At 33.5% G+C, this 11444-nt stretch overlaps 1 protein-coding gene across 2 annotated transcripts; it reads left to right on the top strand.

The window, feature by feature from the left end:
* The first annotated feature begins 1093 nt into the window (after positions 1-1093).
* On the top strand, positions 1094-10918 carry LOC110727347 (7-hydroxymethyl chlorophyll a reductase, chloroplastic-like). Of its 2 annotated transcripts, XM_021906912.1 has the most exons (19): positions 1094-1269; positions 1357-1465; positions 2314-2398; positions 4816-4927; positions 5454-5538; positions 5625-5666; positions 6282-6360; positions 6840-6891; positions 6979-7041; positions 7977-8074; positions 8306-8341; positions 8431-8492; positions 8631-8658; positions 8889-8968; positions 9561-9630; positions 9725-9782; positions 10181-10245; positions 10320-10414; positions 10500-10918. In XM_021906912.1, exons 1-19 carry the CDS (start codon positions 1194-1196, stop codon positions 10597-10599), a joined length of 1395 nt encoding a protein of 464 aa, XP_021762604.1. In that variant the 5' UTR covers positions 1094-1193; the 3' UTR covers positions 10600-10918. The 2 variants fall into 2 exon arrangements, with proteins under 2 accessions (XP_021762604.1, XP_021762605.1); XM_021906913.1 differs by lacking the exons at positions 1094-1269; positions 1357-1465 and adding an exon at positions 1495-1737.
* Positions 10919-11444: the final 526 nt, after the last annotated feature.

Genomic DNA, 11444 nt, shown 5'->3' with positions numbered 1-11444 from the left:
TTAGCAATAATATATATATATATATTTTTTAAATGAGAGACTAAAAAAGGGGTGTCACTTGGTGCTAAGAGAATCTCCAATGGTAAGCTAATTGTCAAATTAGCTTGTCATGCCACATATGATTTCAAGCTAATTCTGTCTGTAGCTATTATTGTGCCCCAATGGTTAGCTACTAGCTTGCTAATTAATAATTTTGGCTTTCTAAATTAGTTTTATAAATTTAATTATTTTAATATATTACACTCTAAAAATTTTGAAAACTTTTTCTCAAACAAATTAGCTTGGCTAAGCTAATTGTATTTTTTAGCTCCAATGGTCAAGCTAATAGCTAGAGAAAATTGCAAGCAAGTCCCTTGCTACAATCATTAGAGTTGCTATAATGGTTTGAGTTTTTATATAATAATAGATAGATGTATTTTTAAAAAAGGTTAAATGTTTTCGTAGTGATGTTTATACTTTTTTGGCTATTATTCGTCTCTAATTGTTGTTTACGTGCTTTTCTTAGTTACCTGCTTTAAAGATAATATTATGTGCTTTTGTTCATCAAGTATGTGCTTTTATTGTAAGGAAAAATAGCAAAATTACCAATGTAATAGGATGTATGTTCTAATTTACTTTGTAGACACAGTAACTGCTTGAGTACTTCCTCTATCCCATACTAATTGACACGTTAAACTTTTTTCATTATTTATATTTGAACTTTGACTATAACATTTTACAAACGTAATAAAAACATATTATATCATGAAATATATTGTTAGATATGTATTATTATAAAGTTTCATAATACAACTTTTTAAAACTAATTTTTATTTATATTTAATTATATAAAACTAGTGCATCGAAATGTTTGCAAAGTAATAGACTAACTTTATCGAGGTAAACATATTAGCATTTTGACAACATGAAACAATAACTTTAAAGTTCAAACACAAAACCAATCATGATCCCATAAGCCATCAAACCAGGGCATGAATAGAGGTGTCAAAATTCAGATTCGGGTTAAGTTCAATTCAGTTACAGATCACTTCGGTTTTGACACCTCAGCCATAACCACCTTGGATAACGTTTTGGCACGAACCCAAGAGGCCAAGACACACAACACACAACACACAACAATTTAAAGTAACTTTGAATTGGAGATGGTAACTTCAAAATTAGGACAACCACAACCACAATCGCAACGCTGAGGAATGACAATGTCGACCGTGCTCATGTCTTCCTTTTCCTTCACTCCGTCCACTATCTTCGCTTGTTCTTCATCTCCAGGTTCTCTCTCTTCCCTAATCCTCCTTCTCATCTTCCGGTGGCAGCAATTATCAATTCTTAGCACACTTTAATTATTAATTTTGACAGATAATTCTAAATCTCCGAATCCAAAATCCGTGAAAATCCGACCTGATTGGAGAGAAAAATCTCGACCAATTCCTCCTGGTGGTACTTACCCTGCTAAAGATCACTGCAGGTTTCGCCTTTCTCTCTCCTCTTTTCTCATAATTCGTTTGAAATTGCTGTTTGGAGAGAAATCATCAATAGAGCTGTCAAATCGAGTGTTCGGGTTGAGTCCATCTGATTCATTGGTTAGTCAACTTGGACGGTGTTAGTTTTTGGCACCTCTACGATTTACTCGTATGTATATAATTAATAATACTACGCGAGTGGTTGGGTTGAGTCCATCTGATCCATTGGTTAGTCAACTTGGACCGTGTTAGTTTCTGGCACCTCTACGATTTACTGGTATATATGTAATTAATAATATTACAAGTATCAAATAAGTTTAATTTAATGAGAAATTGCGAATAGTTTTGAATTCTAGTTGTTTAATATGAAATTAATGATATTAGTGATTGAGGGTTTGACACTGAAGGTAAAATGTGGACTACTTTATTATTTTAATACTGAAGGATTTCATTGGTACTATTGTTTATCTGTTACAGTAAGTTAAATTACAAAAAAATAAGTTTAATAAGTGTCACTATAGTGATAAAAGTGAAATGCGGCCTATTATTTTGAAACTGAAGGATTAATTGCGAGTATTGTTCATATGTTACGGTGGATTTATCCCCAAATAACCTGTTGGAAAGATTGTAACGATATTCAATTTTTGAAAAACTGACGATAAAAGTGATTTAAGGGTTTGACCCTATTAGTTATATGTGGCTTATTATATTGAAACGGAATGAATTAATGTGACTGTTGTTTCTCTGTTATTATTTTCAGTTTTCAGGTCAAATTAACTTATTGGGAAAAGATTAACACATTTATTATTATATTTATTTATTTTTTATTTTTATAATAATTTTTATGGCGCAGTCGATGTGGACTTTGTGATACCTATTACATTGCTCATGTGAAGGAGGCATGTGCTTTCTTGGGAGATGGCATGTCTAGAATAGAAGTATGCTCCTTCTCTTCTTTATTTATTGTTAAACTTTGCAGTAGTTATTATTACCAAGTGGCTCCTTTTTGACAGGCTAAGATGTTACTTTGTTTACTGTTATAATAATTTGTGTATGTGCTGTAAATTGATGCTAGGAATTGAATTAAATAGGACTTGAATTTGCCTCTCAAGCCTTAATATTGCATATTTCTTTTGTTCTCGAACACGTTGAATGATTTATGTATAACCAATGTGTTGATGTTCCTCACATGGTTCAAAATTACTAACGCATCGTTTCAGTTTAGCTGTATTGTGAAGTATTTTCAATTAACAAAATTGGGGTGCTGTAAAACTCTCCATCTTTATCCCTACCTTATTAAAAGTTTAACCAAACACTTATGAATAGTTTTATGCCATCTATATCCCTTAAAATGTTTACTTACATGTATACCCCCATTTATACATGCAAATCACATGTGTCACGTTTTTCTTGTATTTTTTCCTTTTGTTTTTACCATTGTAGCCTTTTGGCTTGTTTTTTTTTGGCCTTTTTTTCTCTACCTTTTAAAAAATTTGAGATAACTCTTATAAATTATGTTTAGACAATTATACCATTTAAAACTAAAGTTGTAACATAAAGCCAAATTTAAAAAGATTCCAGAATATGGCTAGCTATGATGCGTGCGTCGGCCACCTTAGTTTTAGCAAACGTTGCAACCCTATACCATCCGTACATCCGTATTTCACTCAAAAGTTACTTGCAATTTGGAGATATAGTGAAAGATTTCCCATGTCTCTTCAATAATTGATGTGTGCCTCTAATAGTCTACTCTAATAGTAACTACTATTATACAGTAGCATATAATTATTATAAAATCCTATAAAGACTTTGAAATTAAATTTGTACTGCGACAACCTTAACACCGCCTGTGATCAATACATCATTTTTGTTTTCATAATATTGTGACCGTTCCCAAAACAAAACCTTACATCAAAATCATGATTCCCCATATCTAAAATCAACTAACTATTGATTTATCATGGGTATATTCGCTGATATTATCTACTTTCACAAGTTTGTTACTTGTTGCCCTTAACTCCATGTCCTGACCCTTCGCAAAAGTATGCTTTTCGAAAATTATCCTAATTCATGAGCTTTTGAATATTCAGTAAAAATAATTTAGGCTCTGTAAAAAATAATTTATGTTGAGTAAAAATAAGTTTAATTCAGCAAAATTAAGCTCTTTTCATTAACACTAAGTTTTAATCATTAAAATTTAGTAAATATAAAGAACAAAAATAACAAAGAACCAATAAAAAAAAGTTTTAATGATTACAAATAATTTAGATTCAGTAAAATTAATTTAATTTTAGCCAAAATAGTTTTAGTTTAACCAAAATAAGGTTTAGAGAATAAGACTTTAGTCCTTTGACATGGTATCAAGAAACAACATGACAAAAAATATATGACTTCATCTTATCCACCTTCTATTTTTAAAGTGATATATTTAGTGTTGGGCATGACTAGAAGGCCTTGCATCCACACTTTAAGCCCAAAAAGCTCTCATGTGAGGGAGTGTGATGTGAGGGAGTGTGATGGAATATAAAACCAATCTTGGTACTTTAACCTCTAGCGTAGACTTGTGGTTGAAATATTAATTAAAAAATTAGCTTGTATTTAAGCTTAAATTAAGTCTTGCAAGTTGCATTTTGATTGTACTTTCACGTAGCCAAGCTTAAGTCCCTTAAGGGTAGTCTTGTTTCATTTTCACCCCTCCCTACTGCTTTAATCATGTCCCATAGTGCTAACTAAGAGTCTTAGGTATCGAAATTTGGGCTATAGCTAGTTTAATCTGTTTAGATCATGGTTTATGATAGAAAAGGAATTTTATTAGCTAAATTTCCATAGTTTCCTCAATGTAATAAGGAAATAAGAGCTCCCAATGATTGACTAGTGGCATATATGCATTGACTGATGAAGGTGTTCTCTCCATCTTTAACTTTTGATCTAGCTTTTTACAAGTGACTTTTCTGAGAAAACTATAAGCTACTTTTTTCTTGCCATATAGAGCTGAATTAGAATCTGAATGTTAACAGCATGAAAATGTTTGAGCTGTTTATGATACTAGATTAATCAACCAGAGTTAAATCAGTAAAGTGGGCATATGGCAATTCTTGCTACATTTTGTTCCTTTTATCTTTGATGATTGGTCTGTTATCTTCATCCTTTCAGATTCTTGCTCTCATACCTGGAGCAGAACTACCTTAAAAGTTAGTATTAATTACTAAAGTGGACATTCTTTTACACTTTCTCAGGTCACTTCACAGTGACTGACATAGAATTCCATCATTTTTTTGCAAGTCTTAAGTGTCTTCACATGCTCTGCTATACAAATCCATTCTGATTAGCTAATTTGCTTTCTTTTATTTCCTAGACTTTGGAGCCCCTGGTCCATGGGAGAGGCAGGAAAGAGGATTCCCTTGATGAGACATATCTAGGAGTCTATGAGGATCTATTGTATGCTCGTAAAATAAAACCTGTCGAAGGTAACTATTATCCTCTGAATGATGCCATGGCTTTGCTAAACATTGAAGACTTTAATACTGATCAATGATGTATCTATCAATTTTCTGACCATCTTGTCTATTTCAATATGATTGAAGCTGGTTGTTCCTGTTTTCTGGTTCTTTACAAGAAAAGAAGAAATTGATATTTTAGCTCCCTTATACCTCACAAATTTTCCATTATGAAATTTTATTGATCTAAAATAAAGTCATTTAAATATGTATCAAATGATGTAAGTTGGTGATGAAGTTCATTTTGTGGTAGACTACTTCTTTGTTGTTTTGTTGAATTGGCAGATTGCCTTGAACAGCAACTTGTTGCTCAATTAAAATGTAGATATATTCTTTGGTAATTAAAGCCTGTCCTCAATGTATTTATTTATTTATTAATTTATTTTTTTGTGGTGGGGGTGGGGGGGGGGGGGTGAGGTGGGGTGGTTGTGGCTTTTTTGCAATACCGAGAGTATTCCTATTCTGATGGACTGGTGTTTGATTTTGCTATTAACAGGAGCACAGTGGACGGGTATAGTGACAACTATTGCTGTTGAAATGCTTAAAGCAGGCTTGGTTGAAGCAGTTATCTGCGTGCAGAGGTAAATGTGTAGCTTAATAGCAACTTGTGGTTTTATTTTGTTTTCATGATCACTAGTGCTCTAACTGTCCATGTTTTTCTTTGCAGTGATCCAGAGGATAGATTCAGTCCAAGGCCTGTATTAGCTAGGTATTTTCATTAAATGCTATGCTATCAATGATTTTCTTTGGAAATTTATTCTGCATTGCATATTAGGGATGGCCAAACGGGATATCCTATACAGTTCGTATTTTCAAATATCCAAATATTTTGGATCAAAATTTTGACCAGATATCAGATCAGAACTCAATTAAGTGTTCCCCTCCCCCCTAGTGTTCTTGTTACTTGCTAAATTTCTAGAGTTTAATGTTTGTCAACTTCAATGATTGCCAAAACAAAAGAAAAACTTGATTTATATGAAAAATACCAAGTGAAAGGAAATTTGTACAACAATTTAGCATATTATGGAGTATATAATAACGTCAAATAATTTAGCTGACTGTGTAATGTATGAGGTTGCCAGTGGGGCATGGTGCTTGCAATGCTAGGCTTTTGCTTTTTCTGTCTTATTTTAAAAATAATTTTCAAACCATATCCGAATGTTTTCAAATGCAATCTGAATCCAATCCAACAAATTCAGATATAAAAATTGGATCAGACATCCTAACTTTAAGATAAAATTTCTTTGCGCACCCTTGTTGCTTATATCAGCTGTTTGCTTGTATTTTCAGCTTGTCGTTTATTTTTTTCCCCCCTGTTGAACAGGACACCAGATGAAGTAATTGCAGCGAAAGGTGTTAAGCCAACTTTGTCTCCAAATCTTGACACACTTGCCCTAGTTGAGGTGCCTGATAAGTTTTTAATAGCTTTAGCAAAGTATTTCTTTTTCCTCGATTTTCCCAAGTTCTTCAAGTAAAATATGTTAAGAAGATGTTTGCTTCTAAGCAAAGGCAAAACCTACATTGTGTTGAGAAATATATTGATGTGTACTACCTTTTGATATACCTTTTAGACTTAGCTAAATACAAAAGAGAAGGACTAAACAAGGCATAAGTATGGATGGAACTATGAATACAAGTTTGTTGTTTTCTAGTGTTGTAAATATTACTCATACCTTATCACATGATTAGTAATATAATGCTCCACTATAATTTAGTATGGAATCGTGCTTATATGTCTCATATTTGTGTAATGCACTAATGACAACTGGGAAAATCACTTTGAAATAGAGGGAGTAGTGTTCTAATGTTATTCTAATATAAGTAAGAAAATGGGAATCCTTGAACGTGCAGAATTTATCTAGTAATGTTTTGGATCTGACAGGCATCTGGTGTAAAGCGTCTTCTCTTCTGTGGTGTTGGCTGTCAAGTGCAAGGTGTGTTCTCCTCCAGAACTTAGCAAGCTTTATCTTCATATGATTTCTCATGACTTAGGACTGATATGCAGGATAACTTAACTGCAGCACTGAGATCGGTGGAGAAATATTTGAATTTGGAAAAACTGTATATTCTTGGCACCAATTGCGGTGAGTGATCTTATGTCAGGACTTTTTTGGGATGGGTTTATATTTAATTTTTATTATCATTTTTATTTTTGTGTTATATGGAGAGGGTTTGAATCAGTATGCTTAGGTTTTTACTCAACCCCTGTTAGAAAATCTGTGTTCTGTTGTCATCTTCATTTGAGCAGTAGCTTTATGGTTTAGGATATACTCTCTTCCTATGTTGCTCGTACTTGGGTACCCATGTCTGACACAAGTATGTATCCAAGTGTCCGACTTGGCTTAGGGTTGAAGTGTCCTATCCACATCTATGTATTGATTATCCAACAGACCAACACAGCTACTTGATATATAATGTTTAGTCTGTGTAACATAGCTGTCATGTCTTCACGAACTTATATTTCTTGTCAAAGTCAAACCATATTCAACCTGACCAAAGAGATTCAAACCTCTTTTTTCCATTTATTAAGTATCTTTAATTCCGAATAGATATTTTGAAAACACACATTGAGGTAGATCTAACAAGATCCCATTTGATAATTTTTTTGTCTTTCTATTAACTTGAATTTAGGGTCAAAGTTCAGTCAAAGTGGGAGATAATATTAGACAAGAGTAGAACAGAAAATTTCATATTAGTCCAAACCATACCTTAAAAAATCTAGTCCAAAACACTATTCCAGGTGAAAAGAACATAGTCTTAGATGTTTTAATTGTTTTATTATCTGAGATGCTGATCAATTCATTATTGGCCCCATAATTTCAGTACATGGTGCCATTACATGAAACTTTGAGCTACACATGCTTGTTGGCTTTTCATTAGATTAGATTGATGCCATTTTTGTTCATTCTAAATTGATCAGGAGCTTCCATATCTGTGAGCTTAGGTCACATTAAGTGTCCTTATCTGAAAATTGTGGGCAGATAGGTTATCTGTGTTTTTCACCCTCTCTTGTCAACAGTGGACAATGGAACACGAGAAGGACTGGACAAGTTTTTAAGAGCTGCAAGCAGCGACCCAGACACAGTGCTTCATTATGAATTCATGCAAGATTACAAGGTTCTAATATTTTCATTAATTTATTCGCCGAATTGTTGTGAATTTCCATGTTCATGTGCTGCTGCTGACCTTAAAATGTGCTCATTCACATTTCTTGACAAAGGTTCAGTGGCTCTCGTTTTCTTGCTTGGTATTCTAACTTTGTTTAGGTTTCTTGCTGAAGATAGACTGAGCAGAAATAAGTAGCTACTAGTATCCTCCATTAATACAATCTTTCATTGATTATGCTAGGTCCATTTGAAGCATTTGGATGGCCATATTGAAGAAGTAAGATGAAATTCTTGAACCATCAGCATCATGAGATATCATCTTGGTTTATGCACTACCTATATAGTCTAATCTTCTATATCAAACAGGTCCCATACTTCTGTCTACCAGCCAATGATTTGGTTGATGTCATTGCCCCATCCTGCTATAGGTAATGGCTAAGTGGCTAGCTACATGTCTTGTTGCTGTAATGACTAATTTTATCTTGTATTCTGCTATAAACTATGCAGTGTATGCTTCCAAAATTTCTTCCATCCAATCATTCTGATATGTGACTGTCTTCCTGCAGTTGTTTTGACTACACAAATGCATTGGCGGTGAGTATCTATTTGTCAGAAAGATGTTGAGCTATAGGTCTTAACATAATCATGTTACTTTTTTGTGTGTATGAGTTATACTTGTTTAGTAATTTTTTATAGTTACTTTTTTCTTTTTAACTGGGTATGGTTATGAATATTGATTAATCAGAATACTGTTTGTTTATTTTTGAAAGATACGTTCAAGTTTGTATCTTATATTGATATTTGAAATTTTCATGTGGTATTAGGATTTGGTAGTAGGATATATGGGAGTTCCAAAGTATTCTGGCACCAGCATGACACAACATCCACAGTATGTCACTGTAAGGTGAGTGAAATTTCCTCCTCAGTTGTGTCTCAGATATCGTAGGCTACATGCTTAGAATACCCGTTGACCCCCTTCCCCCCTTACCCTATAGAAAAAAGGGTTGGAACTATCTTACATTCAGTAAGGGTTCAAGTAAACCCTGTAAAAGTTGGTTAGTAAGGAAAACTAACACAGTAAACTTTATCAAATACAAAGAAACTAAGCATGCTTAGTGCAGTGGCAGTGGGTGTGTAGACTTTAGCAGTTGAATGCTTGTCCACAATGATTTCGAAAGGAAGGAAAACATCCTTCCTAGTTATTATAAATAAAGCTTAGCATTTTCTTGCGTATGCTTTTATTTCTATTTTAAGTGTGGTAAGGAATGTTAGTATTTTCCAATATATCCGTCCCACATTTTAAGGATCATATAATTTCTCCTATATACCTCACCATTCACCACACTCCCCACCCCCCTTTCTTAATTGTCTTTTCAGTTCATGCATGCTTACAAGGCATGTTTTCTTCTGTAACTGTGGTTTGTGATAAATAGTCTCTGATATAAAAGCAACAAAATTAGATCTTTTTTTCTTATAAATGTTGTCATTTATTACAGGAATGAACGTGGTAGAGAGATGTTGAGCCTCATTGAAAACCTCATAGAAATTACTCCCACTATGAGCAGTGTACGTTCCAAACTATCTTCAAGCTGTTTTAGAGCGTTTTTTGTTTTCGTAAATTTCTCAACAACTGGGTTTTTGTTCTAATTCTGGTGTTCAGGGAAATAGGCGTCCATTTGTAGTGGAGACTGTTAAAGCAGATGATGATGCTAAATTTGGTATGTATTATATGGTGTTGAGCTATGAGAGCCACAATCATTGTCTTTTACTTCACAAGCTAAGGGAAAGGAGTGTTAGTGTTATTCTATATAATTGCTGAAACGTAACGTAAAATTATTGGCCATTTTGCTGAAACAAAAATCTATTGCACTTTCAGAATTTTGATGAATCTAGAAAAAAAGAAAAGGATGAAAGACCTTTTTTTATTTTTTATTTATTTTTTTTATTATTATTATTTTTATATCCTTTGGAGAATAGTGGTGTTTCTGGGGATCCAATGGCTTAGAGGGAATATAGGCTTTTTGATTTATAAGTTCTTACAGCTTAATGCATATCCTTCTCCAGTAGCAGAATTTGAAGTTGATTGACTCTAGCTAATTTTCCTCCTTTTTTGCAGGGATGGGGCCTTCTCAGCCTGCTCCAAAATTTATTGGAAATCTGATTTCAGCTGTCCTTAACTTTGTAAGTATCCTTCATTACACCTTTAGGGTTACAGGTACTAGCAATGGCCATTTTTCACTTATTTCTTTATCCAGATTGGGCCAAAAGGTTTGGAGTTTGCCCGTTACTCACTTGATTATCATACCATTCGGAACTACCTGCATGTAAATCGTGCCTGGGGGAAGGAGAGGTGAGTCCGTGAGTATTTAATATATTGTCCTAATCCTTAAAGGGATTATTGTACACATGGTACTAAAAATATGCATTGAAACCAGGGCCACTAAGCATGTACCTTCATACGCAAGGAAACTTGTTGAGATGTACAATAACACTGGTGAAATTGACAAGATGATTTCCAGATCAAGGAGTGGATAATATATTATTAAACAGAACAATTCTGCTTATCCAGAGGTTTAGCATGTGAGTTCATTAATCTAGGTCAGTTAATCCAATGTGTAGCATGAAACATTCTTCTGGAAAAGTATTTTTTTCCGTTTTGGCCTAGTTATGCAGCTGTACTACTTTTTTTTATTGGTTAGTTTTACTTGTACATAGAAAGGCTTATCTTCTAAAAGCACATTATGCTATCACAATTTCTTTTCCCAAATTCTGTCATGAATTCATGATTAGTGTCCATGTCCTGTTTGAACCTGTTTTTCTGTGTATTCTTTATTATGATCCATAATTTAAAGTCCTCTGAATCTGCAATTGAAAATACTCACTGTAAATGTTCTCCGCATATAAATTCTAATTTTTTGTACTGAATGCTAAGACACAAGTGTGGATGTAATTGACAGTTTTATGTAATCATATGCTGGCAGCGATTGTTTAGTTGTGTTAAGGCCTATGTGCCTGCCATTAATGTGTTATATTATTAATGGTGAACTTGTGAAAATAACTAAAGAAAGAAACCTTTCAGTATGAAGGAAATACCATCTAGGTGAAACACTTTAATTTCCCATTGTGGCATAATTATTTGAGCATGCAGATTGGAAACTGGCGTTTCAAAAGCTATTTACAAGGGATTTTTGATGTTATTTAAGATACTGTTGAAATTCTGCTTAATTTGCTGATAAATAACTATTTAATAGAAGTACTCTTACCAATACTCACCATCCTTCTTTTCACCAATAACAAGATTGTCCTTTGACTGTTAGAATGCTAGGTCTAGATCCGGGCATCCCCTGCTGACAAAAACATGGGAATAAGAGTTCGAGCCT

Source organism: Chenopodium quinoa, unplaced genomic scaffold, assembly GCF_001683475.1.
Source record: "Chenopodium quinoa cultivar QQ74 unplaced genomic scaffold, ASM168347v1, whole genome shotgun sequence".
In the NCBI taxonomy this organism is placed as follows: Eukaryota; Viridiplantae; Streptophyta; class Magnoliopsida; order Caryophyllales; family Amaranthaceae; genus Chenopodium; species Chenopodium quinoa.
Note: the sequence above shows the minus strand (reverse complement) of the source record. Positions and strands in the feature narration are given on the sequence as shown.

Bases quoted from the DNA above. Each gene is read 5' to 3' on its own strand.
- LOC110727347 (XM_021906912.1), top strand. From the start codon at position 1,194: ATGACAATGTCGACCGTGCTCATGTCTTCCTTTTCCTTCACTCCGTCC. The intron at 8,075-8,305 runs GTTCTAATATTT...TGATTATGCTAG, and splicing joins AATTCATGCAAGATTACAAG to GTCCATTTGAAGCATTTGGA. The intron at 8,493-8,630 runs GTAATGGCTAAG...GTCTTCCTGCAG, and splicing joins ATTGCCCCATCCTGCTATAG to TTGTTTTGACTACACAAATG.